Source organism: Pezoporus wallicus, unplaced genomic scaffold (genome assembly GCF_028554395.1).
Source record: "Pezoporus wallicus isolate ANWC-B61680 ecotype Strahan unplaced genomic scaffold, APGP_CSIRO_Pwel_v1 contig_7835, whole genome shotgun sequence".
NCBI classification, from domain to species: Eukaryota; Metazoa; Chordata; class Aves; order Psittaciformes; family Psittacidae; genus Pezoporus; species Pezoporus wallicus.
The window spans coordinates 667,277-692,010 of NW_026636866.1; the positions used below are offsets into that span (position 1 = coordinate 667,277).

The window sequence follows — 24,734 nt, forward strand, 5'->3', positions numbered from 1 at the left end:
CAGTCTTGGTCCTACTGACAAGGGCATTAGCCCGAATCCCTTATGAAATGAGGGCAATGGTGGTGGGAAGACCCATGGTGAGGCTTCTGGTGCAGTCTGGTATCTGGTGCTTGACTCACGGGTGGGAAAGAGTGTGACTGAGAGATCCAGGTACAGGCAGGGGGTTGCTGTGCTTTGCCTCTGAAAGAGAAAGGGCCCATTTCACTTTCAGCACAGTTTCAACATTGCTCCCAGCTTTTCTTTCCACCTCTCCCTATAGAATCTCCTGCTTGGGTATCACTGTCTGAGGCAAGAGCTGGGCTACAGCGTTGGGTCCTGCACTAGAGCCTAGTTTATAGTCTTCACTGCCTGTACTTGTAGAAGGAGATGGAAGGGATGTTTCAGGAGAAGCTGTGGGAGAGAAAAGAAACAGGGTTAACATGGACTTAGATGCTGTTCGATAGAGCCGTGCCAAAATGAAATCACCAAACTATCTTGCAAACCAAGGGGCAGAAGCTTGGGGGACGGGGCAGAGGGATCCATCCTGAATTCAGGCATTTTCCATCATATTCTTCCTTCCTGGTTTGTGATGAGGCACAGGGTGGACTGGTAACCACATACCAACTCTTCTCAGTATTTTGCACTTGGGAAAATTCCCCCAATTGCTTTTCAATCCTTCCTCTCCTCATCAGAGGAGAGCTCTACCTGCTGGCCACTATACATCATTTACAGAACACATCTCTAATCTCCCTTGCTGTAAAGCAGCTTAGAAAAAACAAGCCCAAAAAGCTAAAATACATGATACTAAGATTTATATGGCTCAGAAACAGCAAATTTGCTGCAAGAGGTATAGGACTGTAACTGGCAGAAGGACACTGTGTGTGCTAGACATGGTGATTAGATGGGAGCGGTTGTTAAATTACAACTCATGTCCCACATTATTCTTTTTTAATTGCATGCTCCATTTGCTATTACAGTGGATAAATGCTTTAACCAATAGCCATTGCCTAGCAGCAGTGCCTGGAGAGGTTGAAGACGGTCTTGTATTCTGGTCATATTGTTCTGTTTGACAGCAACCAAGATGCTTTACGCAGGGAAACCCTCGCCACTAATAACCATCTGTGCTGCTTTGTGGCGTTTCCCAGTGCTGCCCACATTCATAGAAGCACACTGTCACCAATCTTGATTGCTTTCTTTTTTAAACTTGTGATGTGTAGTAGCGTTTCAAATCCCTCTGGATCATGCTATCATGAAAATCTCAGCTTCTCTTTAGAAGCAGGTAAGAGAGTTGGCAAGGTGGGCCATTCAAGTGTAATGCTTAAGTGTATAAATAAACCTAAAGGTATTTTTCTTAACTGCTTCTCTTATCCAGTCCCTTTGTTATGCTGACACTAGTAGCGTATAAATGGACACGTACGGTCTGGAGCAGTGTGAATCACAGAGCTCATGTTGCCTGAGAGGACGTGTCCTGGCAGCGGTTCCAGGTTGAGGTTGGGAGGTCCTGACTGGTACTGGAGATCAATGGAGGTTCCTGCAGTGGAAATGGGAAAGACATCATTCTTTGTATAGTTATGGAGAAGCCAGATGCTCTGGGCCAAACATCTTTTATTCAGATAATGTGGAAGACCTCCATGTCCTGGCTTGTCCTTGCTTCCTTCCCACTCTCTGTCCTCTTTGCTCTCAGCGTTCTCACTGGCAAGGGACAATCTCTGGCATGGCTGGGGTTTCAGCTAATAATACCCAACTGCACTGTTCATTTGCCTCTGTGTGTCCCCCAGTTATTGCTCTTATCAGGGTTTCCCAGAAAGTTACAATTTTTGCATACTGCTAAGAAAAAGCATGTTGTCTTCTTACAGATTCATCAGTTTGGTAGGGTGCCTAAAAGTCTAAGTGTTCCACTGGTGTGAAGCACACAGAGTGCACCCACTAACTGATCCTGAGTCAGATTTTCAGGGATGGGCTGGAAAGATAAGGCTTGGGGATTAAGTTGGAGTGAGAAGGAACAATATTCAAGCTTCAATTCAACGTGAGCTTTCACTTCGTTCCTCCCAAGACCCAATTCTCTCTACTGTATGTCCTCCAGAGAAGGACACAAACCCAGACATGAAGCCCTGTAAACGGCTTTGAAATAAGGCAGCTTTGCTGTCATGTCCCAGCAGGGTTCATACCTCCCAGCAGCATCTCCTGCAGCAGGCTGTCAATCCTGGCCACACCAAAGAGCTTCATGAACTGCACTTGCTCTATCATCTGCCAGGTGATGCTTTGCAGCGGGGGCAGCAGGAGGAGGATGTCGCTGAACCGGCCTCGGGAGTCGTACTGGCGGTCATTGATGTAGTCTTCCAGGTTGACTTGGACCTGGAAACGCATGTTCTTCACCTTCGCGGGCTCACTCAGGCCTTTACAGTCTGGGAGGAGGAAAAAGGAAGGTAATTGCTGGCCTGTGTAACCAGAAAGCGTTACCCTGTCAGTCAGGCAGAGGAAAAACGGTGAGATGGCAGTGATCCTCTGACAATTATCTGTCAGAGTCTCCATGTTTATCTGACAGGTTAATATTAGGCTGCCATTACTGTATATCTCACATGGAATATGGAAACAGTAAGGGGAAATTGAGGGGAAAAAGTAATTTGAGGGGAAATTGAGGTGAGACAGTAAGAAAGTAAGATCTTGCTTCAGACGGGCACATCTGGCTACTGCCTTTAGTGAAGAAGAAGGATTTAGAATTTGAACCATATCTGTCCTTCCAAGGCCTGGAATTTTCCCCTGAAAAGAGTCCCAGGTACTGAATCCATGCAGGTTTAGTGCCTATATGGCGTAATTCCACCCACTGCAGCATCAGATTCTTATCTTGGTTTCCTGTCTTTAGCCTGTCAAGTCTGTTTCTCATGCACCACTGGTCCAGCTTTGCTTAAGCAAGAATGTGCCCTCTGGGTAGGGTGAAGTGCAGGGATTTACAGCTTTCCACTCTCCTGCTATCTAAAACTGAGATTTCTGGCTCACTGGACCGTTTTCTTCACTGTCTAAAAGAATCCACAAGCACCACATTTTCAGGATCATCGTGCCAAGAGATTAGGTAAAGTGGTTATCAAGTTAGTGTATGTCAGCATGTAACTCTATGGACATGCCTACTTGTTAGCATGAATTAATTTCTCTTCTGCGGAGCTTTGCAGTTTTCCTTTCAGATGTAATCCCAGCGCCTCACTGTCTCAGTGATCTAAAGCTCTGCTGAGATACCAATCAGCCGAGAAGGTAGTTTGTCAAACTCGTTTTGATCATACTACCCTTACTCAGGTTTACAGCAGACTCTTTGGCGAGCCAAAGTTCACGATGTTTGTAAAACTCCCGTGTCTTGATTTCAAACCAGTGAACACAGCAAAAAAGAGCTAATGGAAGTTACTCCTATTTCTCCGTACTAATAGATGCCAAAGACAAAAGAGCATTGTTCTGGACTTGGGGTTGTATCCTCATCTCTTCTCCAAACCACAGGGCAATACACACTCAAGAGACTCCAAGAGGAGGCGGTGTGTGGTGCAGGCATGTAGAAACAGGGATGCTTGGGGGGACCTGGTCTGAGACAGAACCCCCTGTGTTTGTGGAATGCTAATACAGCAAAGGTTCAAAACAAGCTTTTGTTTGCCTCTGTGTGTTTCCCTGTTCCCCATCCTGTACGGATCATCCCTGCCCTTGGTTGGTACTGGCTGCCAGCAAGATCCATTAACAGACATCCTTGTTATTTCTGGGTGCTCCGAACAGTGCAGCTGTCTTTGGCTTTTAATGCTGTTTTCTGAACTCTGATGGATGCTCCACACTGATGCTCAGTTGACTCACTTCATTTATGCATAATTCAGTATAGGCATATATGTCCTTAATAGTTATCTCATTCATTTCAGTCTGATGGGATTTCCTGAAGCCAAGCTACAGAAGGAGCAAAACTCCTTTAGAGTCTGCAGAGTCTTGGGTATGGGTCTGGCTGGAGTTAATACTTGCTAAATAGCAAAGTGTTCAGCAATAGGTAGCTTCTAAAATGTCCTTACTTCACTGCTAAGTATTGCTTGTTACAGCAGAGGCAGGATGAAATGTAGAGCTGCTGCCAAAGGGTTCTCCTGGTTATCGGAGAGCCCCCAGTGCCTCTTCAAACCCCATGCTTGGAAATCAGGAAGGAAGCTTACCTGGATCAAAGAAGATGATGGCTTTAAGGCAAGCATACTCGTTGTCATCGATCTGGATGTCCCGCAAGGGTTTCACCAACTCATCCAAGATTCTGGTGGCCACACGAGCTATTTCCAGTTCTGGGCAGTGCATTGGGATGATGAAGTCATTCCCTGGGGAGACAAGAGAAATCCATTGTCACAACTTCGCTCGAGCTCTGCGCACACAATCACATCCAGAAGTTACCCCAAGGCATGTTGCCGTAGTCCCAGTGCCCATGTGCAGCAGATTTCCAGTGTGCAGCTTCATGTTGAGATTCACAAGTCAGAAGCAAGCCATGGATCTTATCCTTTGGTCCTTGTTTATCTCATTTGCACATGTCATGCACCACAAACTGTACTCAAGCCTGCTTCACATTCTGCTCTGGTTTACCCTCTGTTATACCTAGCATCTATTTGCAAGTGGTGTGGCATCTTTATTTTTGGCATTTGTTCTTTTAAACGGAGTTATCCCTCCCTCTTTGCTTTAATGTGTGGCTTTCCAGGCCAGTATTCTCATTTTCCCAAGAATAATCCTGCCTGTGTTTCTGGTGGCAGAGAGCTACATGGAAAGGAAAAACCTATTTTCACTATAATTTTTAATAGACCTTCTTGCTAAGTTTTTAAGTACCAATACAAAAAAAAGGCCCCATTGCTTGTGTCCAGGCAGCTCAGTTTGACATGCAATTTAAATATTGGGGGGTTTCTCATCCACATTTTTAAGGCAGTAAGGGAACAGTTGTAAAAGTCCCAGTGAATTTGCTTGCTCCTTTTTACATGTATCCAGAGACATTCTCAAGCACTTCAATCTCAAGGCAGAGGAACAGACCCAGGAGTGCAGAGAGGACTGCAGGCAGGCAGGTTACTTGGCAATAACTCAAATGTGTGAATTATGAAAGGAGTGTACTTCATTACATTACCTAATAACAGAAAATCAGTGTATGGTATGGACCGCTTGGCTACCCCAAGGAGCAGGTGCTCCCCTGCATGGGCTCTGAGCAAGGCAACCTGGAGGTGGCACAGAAGAGAGAAATGTACAGATAACATGCAATTAGGAGTAATTAGAAGTTATAAGTATATTATAGCATATTATTAGTATAGCTTCACTTTTCAGAAGTCTAACATTCATGGCAAACTAAATAAAAAGTTGTTTTCAACTGAAAGGACAAAGGCTTGAATAATGTGAATTCTTATGAAATAAATGGCTTTTATATTCAATTATCAGCTAATAATAAAAGGAAAATTACTCTTTTTTTGCCTGCGTCCTTGTGCATACAGAAGTGATCAACTCTTATATTTTGGGGGACTTGATTACTCGACTTATTTTTAACCAGTCCCTGGTCCTTTGTTATTATTTCTCTCCTGATAGTTTATTGCTCTTCATAGGGAGATCTGTACATCAATGTTAGATTCTCCCATTGACAGGACTGGCTGGCAATTCCTATTGAAGGCAGTGGTTTGCAGGGAAGAGGCATTTTCATTATACCTGGTCATCCAGTGGGAGCTCACAGAACGCTGGGATATATTTTGCCCATTCAACCAGCACCAGAAGCTGCTGTTTCATAGATTCACACACATCGTTGATGGTAGCCACTTTCTTCATGGCAATGTCCGTGCTGTGCACTGGGCTCAGTGATGAATACTGAAAGAGAAGTGACCCGGTTACACTGGGACCAGATTAGTGGTACCTTGCCGTTCTCCATAGCAGTGATTCATTGATAACACGGGGAGCTTTCGCAGACGTTCACCTCATCAGGTCATTGTTAAGGTGTTTGCTGTTGTGGCTGCACATGTATATGCTCAGCAGTGTAAAGTGTCCAACGTACAGCCCATGGTGAAGCTTCCACGAGGTGGTGCTCGGTCCCAACAGACACCTCTCCCTCCTCCGCCTCCTTCCCCACTCTCCGGGCTGGCTCAGGACAAGATGTGATTTTGATATTCCCATTCCTAACAGTAGCCAGCAGCGCTGGGTCTCAGCTTTCCTTCCACCACTTGAGGCAGCCAAATGCATTACATGTATTGAGCCTTTCTCCCCCCCAAGTTGCTGTCTGGGACACGAAATACCCATTTCAATCCCTAAAGAGCCGTGTGGTGGGCAGAGGGTTAAAACAGTACTCTTTGAAAAGGAAGTGGACGCATGTAGTGTGCAACATCTGGACCGTGCATTTCAGTGGGGAAAGAATATTTGCATAAGAATTTAAAGGATGCTCAGGGTGAAATTTATTGTGGAATATGAAATGAGAAAACAATTGGAGTTATCTGAAGCTCAGCAATTCCATTATCTTTATTTTTCTACCCTAAAACTGTTGCCCTACTAAAGCTACAAGAAAAGACATAATCAGCCTTCTCAGGAACAATATGTTCTGAGCAGGACAGAGTGTGCAGCAAGGAGGGATAAACTGCTGTATGAAATGCAATGAGTTTTTAGGGTACAGCAGCAATTTAGGCTAAGGCAGAGGGGATCCGGGGTCTGCAACATCCCTCAGCCCTTGGGCTTTCAGCTTTGCATCTCACTTGCCAAAGGATGCATCTGCTCCTTGCAGGACATGTTGTCTTGATAATGCACTGATGATTTTTACTGTCTGTTTTTGGCTGTCTCTAAGGCATTTTCTTCCCTGTGGCTTTGTGCAAGAGCCATCCAAGGGCAGAAAAAGATCCAGTTCTGGTTGGTTCAGTCAGTTTGTAACCTTGTATGGAATAGCTGAAGGCCATGTACTTGTTTGGAGGGCTGTCACTGCGTTTCATACCTGCTGTGCCATGGCCTCTGCCTGAGTGAGCACGTTGATTGAGAGTGAGCTGTTGTCCTCGTAGCTGCTCCTGCGAATGCTGATCCTGTCACGCTCATTCTGCACGGCTGAAATGAGAGTGAGCAGTGGTTGTGTTAGCAAGCAAATTCCCCACACAACCCATGGCTGCTGTAAGTTGTGGTCCCCAAACAGGCGTGGCTGTGGCTTCAGTGCCTGCAAGAGCATCCACTCTTGTTGGATGCTGGAATAAGATTAAACAGGCCCCAGAGGAGGGGAAAAGGGCCCCAGAGAAGGAGAAGACAAAGCACAGAAGCACCTTGGGAGATAAAGCCATTTGATGGTCAGAACAGTGCTTAAGGGATGTTAGCATGTCCCACTGGGTTTGGTGTAGCTCAGGGAGGAGTTTGGGAATGTGATGTCGACCATTTTCTTTTGTCAATGCACCCACACTGCTGGAGTCCTGGCCTTTGATACCCTCCTTGCCATGGCTGAATAGAGGACTCACCTCCTGAGCTCTTGGTACAGCAGGATGCTCTTGAGGTTGCATCTCATCTCACCGCAGCACTGGAGAAACCATCCTCTGATCCCACCTCAAAGCAGCTTTAATGTGTCCCCTGCCCCTGAGGTATTAGAGAACATCTCCACCACTCACAGTGAGCAGGAGCAGTCACTTCATGAAGGTAGCTCCAAAGAAAGGAAGCTTAAAAATCACCCATTCCCCTTAAAACTATCCCCTCAGACTTGCCCATCATGCTGCTGATTTCAATGAGTGTGCAACCCTGATGCACTGCTGGCATACAGCGGATAGAACAAACCACGGCCAGGGTCTGGCTCCAGCTCTCCTTTAACTCTGGGCAAAACACTGCTGCAAATGAGCTCTGAGTGTCCTGACTGTTCATAACAGTGATAAAACACACCTTGGACACACCACAATGACCACAGCCAAGTGAACATCAGCCCTAGGCCTTTTGCAAATAGAATGGTGTGGGCATGTCATGGTGAATTAGACAAAAGAAACACTCATTTTTGAGGCCTATTCCACCCTTGAAACCATCCTTTTCCCTGAAGGACAAGCTACGTCAACCCCCTGCTCCATCAGCCTTGCATGTTGAACATAAGGGACTTATTGCACTTTTGACAGCTTATTTTTGCAACTCAAGCTCCAAGAGCCGATGACTCCACTGCAGTCATGAATAAAACAGTAGCAGAAAAAAAGCAGGATTAGTCCAACCTTGTTTTCAGTGTTAGTTTCTCCACCAAGTCCCGTTGCACTCCTCCAGCAGCCAACAAAGCCATAGGGAGCTGGAGGAAGGAGCCTGAATGCAGTCTCAGCATTTTCCTGACATCTTACGTGTCTTGCCTATGTACAGCTTGGAAAGGCAATCGTCAAGTCCTTAAAGAAGAGGGAACAGGAAGATGTACCATGTGGTGATAATGCACCACATCCCTCCTTCTTCATACAGCAGTTCCAGGCTCCTTTCCCATTTATTTAGGGGGAATGACTCAGACATAGCTGCCAAATCATGACTCACTCTGCTTTAACCCCTTGGATGTGAAACAGCGCAGTTTTGATTCAAAAGTGGCCACTGGAGAAGATTATTCCAGCAAACTTTTGTTTCTGCAGAGCCATCAAAACCTTTTCACCATCCCTCTGTTGTGGCTTTTCCTGGCTGCTGGGAGCTGCTTTAGGGGAAGCATCACTCCTTGCACGGGGCAGGTTTCTCTGAGTTCATGCAAAGGAGGAGACATGCGCACTGTTTCACACACAGGGTGGGAAGGTGAGTTTTTGTCAGCGCATGTCCAACCACTGATCTGTTTTCCTAATCGGCCTCTGATGAGAGGCCAACAAAGTCAAAGGGCAGAAAACAAACAACAGTGACAAAAATCAATGCCTCCTGTTATCAGCAGGAGCACAGGGTTTATTTTCCAGGATTTGGGGCTGTCAGTGGGGACCCATTCGCTGCTGAGCTGGTCCAGCCATCAAAGCCGTTCAGCATCCCAGGGTCAGTCTTGCCTGAATGGCTGCAAGGGGCTGGATGGATGCAAGACATGCATATTACTGGAGTCTTTTCAGGCTGTGTAGACACTACGTAGAGGCAATTACACATCAGTTTAGAGAAAAAACCCACTGCAGCCCTTGGAACGCTCTGCTAACCTACCTGAGGCAACAGCATACATTACCCTATGCATGGGGGGGTGATGGAAAAGGCTGCTCACCCACCGGGGATCCCCAGCACTCTGAAGGTGAAGGAGGTTATAGGAACCATAATCTATGATTAACCTTTGGAACAGAGCAAACCTTCATGTCTTTTTGGTACACAGATAGACAGCAGCAGCATCCAGCATTGAGTAGAAACAAGCCAGCTCAAATCCGTGTCATCACTGACATCCTTGGAAAGTCCCCACCTAACCTTCTATGCTTGGTTTTGTATCAGATTCTTCCCCACGTAGCTGTCTATGGGCAATAAGGCTCTTTTTGCTTACTTACAAGAAAAGGTACAAATTTTGCCTTTTTGACCAAGTTACACATCTTATTTTAGGTAATGAACCCAGGCAGACCTGGTCCTAGTCCCCAGTGGCAGACACCTTTAAGCAGCCTCAGCCTGTTTTTCCTTCTGGGTCCTTTTATAGCACATATTTCAGTGCTTCCCTCATGCTCTGATAAGCTCAATCTTCAAGTGTGAGTGGATGGTACAGAACAACTTTCTCAAGGTGATTTGGGTGTTATCACTGAAAGTACCCAAGATGTGATGGAATTAGATACAATGGAGTTAATGTTTTACCTGCCACAAAATTAATCTATTACTGTGTGGTAATTATATTGCTATACTTATTGTGCTTGTAAAAAGGAAGGGATAGGTCACTCCTGGTGAGGCATCGGGAGTGCTCGAGGGGTGTGCTGGCACTGAGGGTGCTCAGGCTCAGACTTGATCTTGGCTTTGCAGTCAATAAACCCCAGCAAACTTGTGGGAAGGATGAAAATCCCAGTGTTTCCCAAGGATTATTGCCAGCATGTGCCTGTCAAGAGCTTTGCTCCTCCTTTTATTTCCTCTAATCCTGTAATCCTCACAGCACTCCAATTCCCAAGGCCAATAAACACCATCAAAGGCTGTTGCAGCCCCGCAAGAGGGGATGTCAGTGGGAGAAAGTCCCCATGATGCTGCTGATCAGGGACAGTGTGACCTTGACCTGGATTTTCCTCTGGGAAAAGGGGAGAGAGGACAAGATGATGCCCGCATCTCCCTCCAGGGAATTGTCCATGGTTGAGGCATGTCCTGACTGTGGGAAGCGGATGGGAAAACAAACATATTCTCCATCTGACGTGGAGGAGCCATTGGAGGGGTTTTGTTATTGAGGGCAAGCCAAGGCCCTTCTTGCCATGAGCGCAGATGGCCCTTTTTGCCATCAAGGATGCTGGCAGCCATCAGGCTGCAGAACGCACACGGCGGCTCTTGAGCAAACAGCAGTGTGTTTGTGGGATTGCAACAAACCCCTGTTTCAGAAACATTTTGTCCTTGTTGCCTTGCCACATTGGTACAAAACCTGTGCGGAGGAAGCTCCAGGCAGTCCAAGAAATATGGGCAAAGGCATTGATTGGAAGAGGACAGCAGCAAACCAGTAACTTTCCACAGCAGCTGCAGAGGTTAAAGCCCTGCCTACGTGGGAATTATCGTTTCTATTATTATTCCACTAAAAACATCTTCATTTAACACCAGTGGAGTTGGAAATGTGTTAATAAATAGCACAAAGAGAAAGCAGGAGGAGGCAAGTGCCCCAGCATGGTGCTGGCATTCAGTACTCACAGTGTTTCTGTCTATAAATCTGTAGATTTACTCCTGCTGCCTGGTTAATTTATAGGCACAAATAATTATTTTTCCCCAAGCTACCTCTGATTGTGTAGGCGTGGTTTATTTTATTTGCAAATAAATCCCAATGGCACATGTACATTTAATGCTTTCGCAGGCTTTTGGCTCAATTTATGACTACCACAAAGTCGGGAAGATCCTTTATCATTTCCATTCATCTTTGCAATAAACGGCAGTCCCAGCCTTCTGAATGCCGGCAGAAGAGATGTGCAAATAAAAGGTATGAAACAAGATAGAGGTTCTGTGATACCCTAATAAAACTGTTCTATAAACCTGCCCAATTTAAATATAAATTAAAAAATAGCCTCAAATCCTCCTACTATATTGTGTCAGTAAATGATACTGTAATTCTTTTTACTTCTGCATTAAACCCAGGGAGTCCATACACACGCATAAATTATATTAAATGGGGATGGGAAGTTAAATATTAACCCTTTGTTTTCACCAGCAAACTGGGTCCTGACAGTGCAATGTTGGCATTTTAAAAGGCTTCCAGGTTTTCTGATGCCCAGCTCTATACAAGTAGATGACCTGGCTCACTTGGAAAATCACACCCTGCTAATTTACTCAAGGTTAAACATGATCTCAGTAAGAAGCTAAAAATAGTAGCCTGCTGTTTAATTTGAGTGTTTAAGTATCTGGTCCACTCCTCATCCAGTGATGTTGTAGTGATTGAAAACCTGCCTGGTAATATTGTGTAAAACAATAGAAATCAAACATTCTCCTGTGCAAACAGAGAAAATATGAGGGAACAGAGAGAAAATTTCCACAAGACCCAGACCTCAGTAAGCTAGAGTCCTATTCTTAACCACAAATTAAGAGTAAAAGAGGAAATCTCCTATAAAAATCTTAAATCCTTATCATAGTGGCATTTCAGGAGTTAAGAAGGGCTTTGTGTTCAAACAAGCCTTTTCCTCTGTCCTCATCACAACTTTAATGATTGTTTACTTGTAGTTATTAATGTGAATTATTGATACCAAAGATGTAATTGGGATGGGAGTGTTCCCAAATTAGCTAATTTCTAGGAAATCTGGGAACTGGAATTTCCACAAGAGTGAAGTTCTGGCCCTTTTGTGCTCTCACTGGCACCAGTGGAACCTGGATCCCATCTCAGTGCACAAGCCTGGAGGTGTAGCCCTCGTGTGGGACAGTCCTGGTCCTTTCCAAAAGCAGGATCAAATTGAGAGTGTACAAACAAGACATCCTGAAAGACCCTACAGATGCTTTCCTCAACAACCTCTGCCCAGCTGCTTCAAACCCATTTTGAACCTACAGGCTGACTATGCTGTGCTCCCAGGATCAGCTCATGCTAAGTCCCTCACACAGACCTTACTGCCCTTACATTCAGCCAGTTTAAAGCTAGTTCATGTGTTTGTTTCATACTGGTTTTAATTGCAGGACTTTTCCTCCTACCATGCTGTGTAACAGAGCTCCTCACCATTTCTCACCTACTAGATTTGTTTCCAAAATGGAAAAAAAACACATGAAAAAAGAAAAGAAAGATCCAAATGTGTCACATCATGTCTTACAACACAGGAAGATTGGAAAAAGTAACTCTCTGGGTCCAAAATTCCAGTTTATCAGTCAGTTTTGCTGGGGAACAGCAAGTTTCCAGTATTGCACATACACCCGTCGAGCAGTAGGTCAGTGGCAGTGGGGAGCATATGAGGGTGACACAACCCTGCTCACCCCACCCCAGGTGTATTGTCACACACACAGGCTGGGAAAAGGATCATTTCCAGTTTCTTCCCCTCTGCTGTGAATAAACAATGCTATTACCACACCCTGGAAAGTCTGATTGCTATTATACGGGCTGGCTGGAAAGTGGTGTGCCAGAGAAAGAGAGTGCCAAACCCTTGCGTGCCAGTCCTGGGTCAATGGGTTATGTGCTGGGCAAGTGTGGATGTCACAGCTGTGATCTCCCAACATGAGCTGGTGCATTTGTATCCACCTAGTACTGCTCTACCCCAAAACCTGTCTTCCCTTTTTCCCTAATACTTCGTAATACTGTTTAATATTAATCTAGAACCACCCTAAAGCAAATATCTGTGTTCTTTTTGAGCACACAATTGTGCAAGAAAGTTTCTTTCACAGTCCTGCACACGTGCTTTGGATATAGCTCTGGTCAGCCAAGCTGATTTCTGCAAAGCAGTTGCTCAAGGTGCTTTAAAATCTTCCTTATTAAACACATGAGCAGTTTGTGTGCACACAACCTGGCTGTGCACTCATAAAATGTTTCAAAGAATGTGGCTATGTGGAACTTGAGGTGAGTCATCTTCCATTGAGTGCAATCAATAATGAAGGCAGGAGCCAAGGGTTTATAACTTTTACCATAAAAACAATAAAAATCATGCTTCAGCTCAAAGAATGGGGCTGATAATCATATTTCAGCCTTCCCAAGCTGTGGAGCTTATTATGTTGGCAGTTGGCTTTGTCCCCATCTAGAACTGACCAGATCAACCTTGATTTGGTCTTTATTAATATGAGGGCTGGGATTTTTTTCTATCAATCATCTGCTCTATTTACTCTATTACTTCTCAGTTAAAGCAACAGGCACTTTTGCTATATCCATGACTTATGCCAGATTCCAAGCCATCTTGTTCTTCAGGAAAACATATGGTCAGAATGCTGGAAGATTTTTTTCATCACCAATGAAATCTTATGAATTACCAGAAATCAGCAAAAAATTTCCCCTTGGTTTCAGTGGGACCATGACTTCACCCTTTGGGTAGGGGGTGTTTAACTCCGTGGCATGGAAAGAAACTCTTAAGTTCCTTTCCAGTTCCCTCATCCTTTAGCTGTCAGTGGGTTGGAAAACAGAGCCCTGCTGGAAAACAGAAGGGTGAAGAGTGTTGAAGCCATCATCCTGCACATCAGGGGGATGTAGCATTTATGGTGGGTTGGGTGCCCACTTTGCTATCCACTCAGTGTACAAACACAATCTCTGCCCAGAAAGCTTGGAGTAAGTAAAGCAGTATTATACATGGTATCCCACTATGCACACACTGAATGAGCACAGATCAGAAAGGCTGGTAGGTCCCATATTTTCCCAGGGAAGCTAGCTCTAGGAAGGTAAGGCATCAGTTAATAGAAGTGGTTTTTCTCTTGCTTAGGATTAGGCATGGTAACACTTGGTATTTCCTTTACTACATTGGAAGGGCACCTCCTAATGGTCACTGGTACCCAAATGCTCTACAAGGATCCACCTCCTTAATAGAGCCAATGTGAAGTGCAACAAAAGGCCAGTATTGGATTGGTCCTTCAGTACGGGTGCTAACAGTGGCTCTATAGTTCTGTGATAGCTGCCATGAGGATAACACTACTGAAGGCTTTGACTCTGACTCAGGTCCCAGCTCACAGGACACAGGAGCCAGACACCTCTGTGAGTGCTGCCTGTGAGCTCTGTCCCATGGAGGAGCAGCTCTCATACCATGAGGCATAGTGTTTGGGCTAGACCTTGGCCAATGGGTTGCACCAAGGTACATGAGCATCAGGCAAGTCAACCACCAAAAGCACTCTGCAGTAGTCAGCTATTATTAAATTATTAAATTATTAAATTATGTCATTTATGAAACCAAGTGTGGCAGGTTCATGCTGAGATTGTCACAGCTAGCAGGTGTGTAGCAAGGAAATTGCTGTTGTGAAGAACTTAGAGACCAAATAAACCCTGAGGAAGCCCATCCCTTTCCGAGTATGATAATATCCCAGAGATACCAGACTCCCAGGACGGGTGAATACCATCACAAAGCTCTCATTGAAACTACCATCTGAGAGAGAGAAAATGGGTCCTTTGAGGCAATAAGAAGTCTCTCATTGTGACACATAAGCATCAACTCTCTGGGCCAGTGCTGCCATGGCTCTCCACCATGCTCTGCAGTGGAAGCAGGGCCAGGGACAGCAGCAGGCAGATTTAGAATGTCTTTTTATGCCTACCTTCTTTCTTCATGCCAGCTCTGAAGCACTTCTTCAGCCTGCAGTACCGGCACTGGTTCCTCTTGTCTTTGTCTATCACACACTGTCTGCTGAACCTGTGAGGAGATGAGAAATAAAACATGGAGTAACCAGCCTCGTAACTGCAACCCACTCACCCCTAGCAGACCCAGTAAGAAATACAGTCTCATACCTCACCCGACTATGCACTGATTGAACCTAGAGAAGGTTAGCAAGAAATGGATTGAATCAATGTTGGCTTGGCCCAGTTCCTCATCTTCCCCACTATCACTCCTGCCAGCTGGGAGCACAGCAGTTTCAAGCCACCCACCTTGCAACGACTGGGGTGGTTTTGGCTGTGAAAGTGTGAATGTGACTCAAGTTGCGCAGGAGTAGGAACTCCATCTCCCACTTCCAGACGGTTGTTGGGTGTTCGGCATCAGGGATTGTTTGATCCCAGATGTTAACACTGTCCTGCTTTGTATAGAACAATCACATTATGGGCCACAAGCCTCTTTTGTGTCTGCAGCTTAGTTTTCAGGCACATAGCTTCCTAATTCAATTTCAATGTAGGATTTAGGAACCTGTGTGCTTTCAAGGTAGATTTGGCAGCTCTTTCCATGGCGGATGAAAGGATGGAAGAGAAATCTACCACACAGAGAAGAGACGACGTCGGTTGCTCTGAGACCATCATCAGGTTGTAAAAGCTGAGGCACTTTCCCAGACTTGTAAACAGCCAAAGGTACAAAGGCCCAAAAACTTTCCAAGGAATTCATGTCTCCGATAAACAGCAGAGCTCTGAGCTGGGCTAAGTACAGCGCTGCTCACCAAATAAGGATGTGCAGACAAATGAGCATTTGCCATTTCCTTGGCTTCAGTGCTGTGGATCTTCCCCGAGCTGCCAGATATCACAGAGATTCATGGGGAAGGGCAACAACTCCATTCCAGGGGAGTGAGAGCTGAGATTTCAATGAAATCAGTAGTAGCTATGGCATGGTCCTGCAGGGATGGTTCCTGGGATGGTCACCACGTGTGTGAACACTCCTGTCACCCCAGGGTGTCTCATGGCTGGAGTGATAAGGACCCCAGGAACATTTTGAACAAAGAGGGTGACTCATATGGCAAGAATTTGAAACGCCCTTAAAGTAGGAAGAGCTTTGGAAAAGAAAGAAAACTTCCAGGTTTTAATCAGAGATGAAGGGCTTGAGTGTATTCACTTTTTCCCTCCCCCCTTCCTCCTGTGCTAAAATAAACACCATTTTTCTAAGGTCAACCAAGATAGCTGCTTTATAATTTACAGCCTCCTCCTGGTAAAAAAATGCTCTCAAATGCGTACCAAAGTGGACGTGAATCATCACTCGTCCATGCTCGGTTCTCAGAATGATTGTAAAATCATCAGTGATACGTCAGAGTATAATAGCTCAATGTATTTCAGAACAAAAATGGAGCTGTAGGAGAGGTGAAGCCTTTGGAGGTGACAGACTCTTAGATGCTTGATGCTTTTTACTGGGAAAATCAAGAAAGGCTGTGTTTGAGATGAAATCTCTGGAGCCTTGGTCCTTTGCCACCTTGGTTTTCCCTTGTTTGGCTGTGTTGAGGTGTCACTCCACACCCAGAATCCCTACTTATATATTATATACACTGGTCAAACCTCAGGACTATAAGTTTCCCTTGATTTACACCATAGGGAAAGCAGCAGCAGTGAACTCAACAAATGGATTACTCAGTGCCACAAAAGGTGTCAGGGTCCAAGATGAGATAGGACATAATTCACACCTTAGCTCCCTGTCCTCCAGCCATAAACTAGACTGCAGTATTACTGTTAGCATTCACAGCATGGTAATAGGGTATTTGGGATAGGGGTCCCACCATACAACCTGATCTTCACCCCAAACAATTTACAGCATCAAAAAATTGTATTTATTTATTGTGAAAAGGGAAGGTACCTGCAGGAATAGACGTGGTTCTTGCGGACACTCCTCCTGAAGAAGCCTTTGCAGCCATCACAGCTGGATGCCCCATAGTGTTTGCCAGTCGCCCGGTCCCCACAGATGGAGCACAGGGAGCTGATGCTGTTTGTGAGCAGGTTGGTATTTGCTGGCTCGTTTGTGATGGTCTCTGTGGGCAGACAATAGAGACCATTAGACTGTGATGGAAACCAGAGACAGCTGAAAGCAAGTTGCTTTTTACAACCAAAGCACGTGCTGAGTCAGCCCCACACGCGTGCGCACACGCAGCATGCATTGCTAGCAAAGCCTCCAGATTGAGGGTGTTGCTCTTCTCAGTCTCAAGTGAGAGTAACCCAGTTGCTTTGCTTCTGCTATTGGTTCTTTGCTTCAGCAGACAGAGAGATTTCAAGCTGCATAACCCAACATGCTCATGATAATTTAACAGTTACCACTACTTTTCTTGACAGATGCAGAGAAACCTTACTTGGATGTGAGATACATGCTTTTGAGGGATGGGGAGCCACCTCCTCAGTCAGACACGTGAAAAACATAGTTCAAATCTGGTGCCCACAGAAGGCAACGAAAAGATCATCATTAACTTGAATAAATGGAAAGCAGGCAAGAGACAGAAGGGGCAGGAAAGATGAAATACTTTATGCACTTTGTGTACATGACAGAGGTGTTGGAAGTAAAAGGCTGCTCTTGAGAGATCCTCTGCAGCTAGAAGATAGAGACAGCAGCTCACACAGGGACCACTTTAGTTCTCCTAAGTGTGGTTCCTGCTCTGAATTGCCCTCTAAAGAGGCCCATTGCTTTACACTGCAAAGCAATACAGGGGAGCAGGAAGATTGGCTTTCTAAATTAGGGACCTAAAATTAGGTCATATGAATGCCCTCTGTCATGTCCTCTGTTTGCACCCTCTCATTTGGGGCAGGAATAGCTCTGCCCTTGCCTGGCCTGAGCTGTGTGTATACATTGTTGAAAACTCCCCTTTAAACTTCTCCCTCAGCCTCAACCACCAGGCTCGCTGCCCTCTTAATCCTCCTAATTTGAGGCACGGCTTGGGGAAGAAAAAATAAAGGAGACGCTTGAGGAGACGCAGATGACAGTGTTTACATCTCTCCAAGAGCAGGAATGTTTGTGGAGTCCGTCCTGACCTGGGCACTCACTGCAGAATGGCTTTATGAATTTATCACACCTCTGGGAGCGCGTTCTTCGCGCCAGGGGAGCGGATCTTGTGCTACAGTGACCTCAGAAAAGTCTCTGGGACAAGACACATCCTGCCTTGCGGAAGGGACGGGCAGTGATGAGGAAAGCTCAGCTGCTCTGGGATTGAGCAATGAGAAATCCTAGAGAAAATTACTCAAAGGGGAGGAATTGGCATCTGATCTGGGCAGTCTAGAGAGAACTTTCTAATGCATAATGCATAAAAATAGCTCTGGGCAATCCGCACACAACTTGTATATATACAGAGAGAGGGGCTATTTCTGTGTATGAATACACATCAAAAATTTATAGTGAAAATATTTGCTGTGCAATGAAAATTGTAATCAAAAGCCAAAAAAAGCTTTAGCTTTTCAAAAACTGGAAAGGTTTTAGCTAAGGCTATGATATTTTTAGCTAAGAATTCACAAACAAAGGTCAGACTTCCCTTCCTCCTCCCCCAGAAGCCCCTTTTGATCTATATTTCACCTTCTAAAATACTGACGAATAAATATTTAGGTTTTAGCAAGTTGGAAGCAATGTGACAAATAAAAATGACAGCATCGAAATCATCCTTTGGTCATAATGACAGGAATTGAGATTTACTTGTTCCCCAAATCAAGGCAAGGCTCCCCCAGCTCTAACATTTGTCAGAAAGTGGCACTTGGGCCCTTTGATAACATTGTCTGTGTCAGAGGTCCCTAATGGTAATTTATATTGATTTTCGTTTTTTTGTTTTACATAATAATCATTCATTTAGTTTTGATTTATATACCTCAGTATTAAAGGGGTTGTACTAGAATATTCCTTCAAGGATAACTGTAACTTTAAACATTTGTGCATCTGTTGCTCCATCTATTTATTTTTTGAAGGAACATGTTGACCGCAAACAAAGGCACTGAATGTGCTGGATTCCATTAAAAAAATTCCACAACAAATAAACATAAGGATGCCAATTTTCTCTTCGGTCTGCTCATGCTTTCTCTACTGATTCAGAGGAATCAGTCCAAGACCATAGAGTTTGGATCCTCCAATGGGCCTTTCATCCTTCACATGGGTCCAGACTGTAGAATGTCCCTGGTGCTGGAAAGCATTTGCTCACCAGAGAAGACTTCTTCCCTCATGCTAGTAGGATATGCAAAGAGCTGCTTGTTGATATAAGGGAGAAATTAATTGTCTAGCCTTAAAGTATTACTGGAGGAAGAACCATAAGAACTGAGTGTGTGAGGGGCCATGGAAGTTAGCAAATCACATTTTGCCTTCACTTGTACCCATGAAAACACAAAGAAACCCATGGGCTACAGCTTAGTTGAATGGCAGATACATAGCTGAAAGTTCAGTCCCTATTAGGTAGTCATGTGCCCTTTTCAGCTTGAACATGAACAGGAGTTGAAAAGACAATAAAGAAAAGGAAAGCCCTAAGCCAGTATGTACATGTTAATTATTATTATAAATTTAATTACAAAATCCTGTCACCAAGTAATGATGAGTTCCAAATTAGAATTAGCTCAGAGAATAACAAAGACAAAACCAATATCACACTCAGGAAACTGTTTCAATGTGGCTTTCAAACCTACACAGTGTTTAGGGAATGTCTGGGTTTTCCCTGGACTGATCACTGCTAGGAAAGACAGAGGAAAACCTGGATCCCTGTCAGCACAGTCACCTGCCTGTGAAACCAGCAGGAAAAAACTCTGTAGACCAGTTCCTTTAGCCCTGACACAAGGCTCAGAGCTTTATTAATGTGTTGTGCCTCTCTAGAGGGGTTGCTACCTGAGCTCAGCACCACACTGAGATGGGATCTGAACAAAGTCCGACTAGCTCACAACTGAAACAAGCTCACAACTGTCCTGACCACCCTGGAAAGAGATGCTCAGACACGCGTTGGTTATAGACACTCATCACTATGGTATAACAGAACAGTACCTAAGTCATGCCACAGTGCCTCCGAAATTTCTCCTGGAGAGATTATGATGTTCTCCAAGAAGAAACCATAACTCATCTTGACATTGCATGGGTCTCATGGTTTTAACCAGACTCCCCACCAGGCATTGTCCTGGATATTCACTGTCAGAAAACTCTGAAGTTTAAACAATCTTTTGTAAGTTGCTTATAAGCAGCCTTCAGTCAGACCCAATTCAAGACCATGAAAAAAGCCATCAAAGATCTTTTTGACAGTGCCTGACCATCTCTGAAGCTGCACACATGCCTGTGAGGAGCTACAACCCTGCTGGCTGGGTTCTTGGTCATGTTACCATAGGATTTGTGGACAATAAATCAAAGCTATGGTTTATATCTCAAAAACTCCCCCTCTATTATTTGCTAAAAGCTGATGTAGAAGTCAGGATGACCTACACATTGCCAGGGCACTAGTGCCAGCCCCCAGCCAGCCCTACATTTGTGTGCACAGGTTTTGCAATGCCAACTTAGTGCTGATTAGAGTGTCCCAGTAGCTTACTGGCTTTGGGGTCAACCAAGCTTGCAATCAAAATGCATACAAAGTTTTGGTACCCACTGCCTCTGTATGTAAGTCATTACCTAATCAGGGCTGAGGTGAAGATGCCAAGTTTTACAGTGATAGGAGATGACAGTGAGGATGGTCTTAATGAGGATGCTGCTGGAGAACTGTATCTGACTTCCATTCAGGGCTGGAGACCTACATGGTACCTGACCTTGCTGCTGCTTTTCCTTTCAGTTATGTTACTGTCTACATCTCTTCCAGATGCACATCTTATAGGAGGAGAATTATCTTGCAATGCTTTCCAGAATGACTTTTGCTTTTATCTACCCAGAAATCCAAGCCAGTCTTGGTGTGCACAATTTGCAGATGACAAATCCCACAGTTACATGTACTGGGCTAGAACTTAAAGAGATCATAAATGTGGGTTTAGGGCATGTACACACAGTCTAACTTGGTGGCCAAAGCCGGCATTGTGAAACCTGTGTATACAAATGTAGGGCAGGCTGGGAGCGAGCACTGATACCCCGGCCATCTGCAGGTCACCCTGGTTTCTACATCAGCTTTTAGCAAATAAAGGGGGATTTTTGAGATATAAACCCTAGTTTTGATTTGTTCACAAATCCTATGGTAACAATGACCAGGAGGACAGCCACAAGGGTCATAGCTCCTCACAAGCATGTGTGTAGCTTGAGGGATGGTCAGGCACTGTCAAAAGATCTTTGATGGCTTTTCCATGGTCTGAATTGGGTCTGACTGCAGCAGGGCTGGGAGAGGTGTTTCTCTAACCTTGTGCCAAAGCCCCAAGAATCAGTGTGGTATTTGAGTACTGAGACAGGAGAGCGAGCATCATCACAGGATAAAGTGTTTGCTGACACTAGACTAAAGAATTAGTGCGATATTTCAATAATGCTTCGTATTTTAAGCAAAATGACAACTCTGACAGAGCTTGAGGAAATGGGTATTAACAGCACATAGAAACCCAGTGAAAATATGGCTTCTAATGCCAGCCAAGGTAAAGGAAAAAAGTTTGTACAGAAAGGGAAAATTTCTGCAGTTACAAGACATATTTTATAAAGACAGGATCAGCATTGATTTTTGTTCATTTCCTTTTGACATTTTCTCTATTTAAAACAGACCATTTTTTATACTCTTCCTCCACTCCCATAATGGTTTCTATTCTTTATTTTGAATGAGTCTCAAAATATTTGGGAAATTATGAGCTAGTTAAAGGTGGAAAATCCAAACTATGTATGTAGCCAAATCTCAAAATTATGGCAGCTTCCCGAAGCTTAAAGCTTATCATCAGAAGTGCTCCCCATCATTAATCAGCATAAAGTTTTGATGAAATAGTGTTCCAAAGAAGGAAAGAGTTGGCTTGAAGAAATTTTGACTTTTTTTGAAAAGATTCTTATTTTCACTTTTGAAACTGTTCAGAATGAAAGAAACAGTTCTGAATCCATTAAAATAAACATTATTCCCCTTCCTGATCGTGTTTATAAAGGGCAAAGCTGCCATTAGATTTACTAGGTGAAATAATACAGAGGAATCTTGAATAATAGGAGAGATACAGGTTAAAACAAACCTGTACATTTGTTAAAAAATACCTAAAATGAGACTATTTCTTAATTCTGACATTTTAAAAAATATTTCTGAAACTATGAAGTATCTGTGTGAATTTGAGTTACCTGTGGTAACTGAACTTGTCTGGTTAGCAATGTATTTCCATGCATGGATATTTCAGGTCTTTTTTGAAGTTATTTTTACAAACTGCAGAAGAGGACACTTGCCTAAGACAAACAAGCTACTTTCAAAACAGCTAGGCTCTGAGATGATTGGCTACTCATTAACAGCTAGACAAATAACACAATACTGAGGTAGATAAACTTCAGAAAAGAATCAACCTGTCAGTTCCACTGCATGAAACAACAAGGAGGCCCAGATGGGATTTGGTAGCTAATTTGCAAAATTATACTGAATTTTGAGGAGATTTGTGCCACTCTAGAAAGTAAAAAAATATCCCTTTGTTCAGCAGCAAGTGACGAAGAGAAACGTTTGTGTTAAATAACATTTCTGGAGCAGGATGGCAAATGGAAACCTTTCTTCAAGAATAAGAAACAAGATCCAGTCTTTCTGGAGCTGTCAGAAAAACAATATATTGAAAACCCTTTTTTTGCAGACAGAGCAAGTTTTTCTTGAAGTCAACTTTAAATTCAAATTCCCTTGGGCCTTCTAACTTTACTTGCCTCCTGATGTCCCTCCATGTCTCACAATAATAAGCCTAATCGTTTTGTATTGTAGATAATAACCCCACTGAAACTCTGATTTATTTTGATGACACAGCTAATAAGCAAATGTGAGACCCTGAAAATCCCATCTTAATTTCACTCAGATTCATAACAAATTAAATGAAATGCTGCCAAATTCTCCAAAGGCATTGCTAACATTGGAATCTGTTTTGGCTACATGATTGGTTTCATGCTATAAGACTGAATGTCTTTTATTTTTCACACAATGAACCATTAATTTCATAGAACAGTGTTGTCAGAGTACTTTTGACTATTCAAAACCTAAATATCACACATGCTTTGTTTCTGTGAACATACTTTATTTCTGTGAATAAAGCAAAAGTCTCTGCATATAAACACTCACGCCTTGCACCCAAATTCTTTGCTTGCTGTACAGGCTTTTAGACCACATTGGTAGCCAATAAAATATGTAAGAGAAGTTACATTTGGATATTGCTTCTCAATCCAAGTACCTAGGAACAGCTTAGGACAGATGGTGTATTGCCTGAGTAACGGACAAATTCCATTTGAGACAGCATTTTTCCAAGGATTAAATATGAACCTAAGTCATATATAGCAATGAAACAAACATTTTAAGTAAAAAATATTGGTAAATAACTCCTCTAAGATGTCTTATGGGAGCAAACCTATGGCATGCCATGAAGAGCTCTACCAACCTCTGAAATACCTTGTGGGCCCTTCAGGACGTGACGCTCAGCCCACCAGGGAAAAGAATAATTCAAAGTGGGACTGTCAAGTGAAAGGGTCCCCTTTCAGCCCAAACATAACCGCAGATACAGCAGAAGTTGACAAGTCAGCTGCTTAAATATTATCCCTTTCACCCTTTGCCCCACACCTCCTACCTGACTTTCCTAGGTGCTCAGCTTTACAACAAAGGTAGTGGAGGCTGTTCAAGAGAAAGTGAAAAGAAACCTTACCGGTACTACTGGGGAGCATCCGAAGGCTGTCAAACTCCAGCATGGTATAAGAGGAGTCTAAGGAGTCAACGTAATCTGGCATATCCATGTCCATGATGGGCTGACAAAGCTTCATTATTACTTGTCAACAGCAAGCGAAGCAGCAAAAAAACAGCCCAACTGTCAATCACAGCCAAGATTTCCTCTGCAAAGAGACACCCCAGCCTTTGCAATGACAAATCATTACCCAGCTCTGCCCGCAGTCCCCTCCCCGTGCCAGGAGAGAAGGGATGAAGCCGTTCCCTCTTGTGCTTACAGTCCCCTCCCTTCCCGGGGTGCATCTGTGCTCTCTCGGTCCTGATAATATGATATAGATAAGGCCTAGACTCAAGCGACTTGGATTGCATCTTTGGGTCAATACAGCCCGTTTTATGGCTGTTCCTGCACAAACATTTTGAGAAAGGCTGCAAGAGGCATTCGCCCACACGCGCTGCTCTTCCAGGGCAAAGCAGTGGTCACGTCAAATAATACCTGGGCCAATGTCACCTTGCTCAGCTAGAAGCCCTTGGGAAAAGAGCAAATGATGTCACTTTCAACTGGTGAAGACAATGAGTCAGTGTCACAACTGGCTGAAGAGAGTTAATTGAGAACCTGAGACATACCCGTGTGACACCAAAGGTGCTGCACCACTGGTTCACACCTTGAGCTACTGCTAGAGGGTAAAAGTGAAGCTTCATTACAGCCACATAAGCAGAGAGGAGGTGACTTATCCCACCCACTACCCACCGTCCCTGTCACTTGTGTCTTCTCTTTCCTGACTCCAAGCAACCCCAATCTCCCAGATTTCCCATTGAGAAAGGGTTCTGTTTTGGTTGAGATGTTAGGGAAGAAGGTTTCAAGCTATGGCAAATGATGAAAATGGAAAAGACTGGAAGGAACCAGCCAGACTCCCTTCCAGATGTGTGGTGTTGCATTTCATGTTGACCCGTGCCTGTCTTTTCTGGAAAAGGCCTGTATTATGGAAATACAATTCCAACTTTTACCCACAGGACTCTGGTGGTTTTCTCTTTAATTTACTGAATTTTTCACAGTTCTTTCCTTGTTAAGACTCATGAGCTGTACTGCAAAAGACTGGAAATAAAACACGGCCATGCAAAGTGATACGGCTTGAAGCACTTGGCTTATTCCTGGTTTCATCTTTCACATGCCTTCC

General features: G+C 44.1%; 1 protein-coding gene across 3 annotated transcripts; it reads right to left on the reverse strand.

Annotated features, from left to right (window-relative positions):
- LOC130595297 (hepatocyte nuclear factor 4-beta-like) lies at window positions 1–23,755 on the reverse strand. 3 transcript variants are annotated; one of them, XM_057401898.1, is made up of 10 exons: window positions 23,543–23,755; window positions 16,653–16,824; window positions 14,710–14,804; window positions 6,911–7,017; window positions 5,650–5,805; window positions 5,084–5,171; window positions 4,146–4,298; window positions 2,148–2,384; window positions 1,397–1,510; window positions 1–180 (listed from the first exon to the last, which is right to left on the reverse strand). In XM_057401898.1, exons 1-10 carry the CDS (start codon window positions 23,655–23,657, stop codon window positions 116–118), a joined length of 1,302 nt encoding a protein of 433 aa, XP_057257881.1. In that variant the 5' UTR covers window positions 23,658–23,755; the 3' UTR covers window positions 1–115. The 3 variants fall into 3 exon arrangements, with proteins under 3 accessions (XP_057257881.1, XP_057257880.1, XP_057257882.1); XM_057401897.1 differs by having other exon boundaries at window positions 36–390; XM_057401899.1 differs by lacking the exon at window positions 1–180 and adding an exon at window positions 262–390 and having other exon boundaries at window positions 1,336–1,510.
- Between the last annotated feature and the right edge of the window lie 979 nt (window positions 23,756–24,734).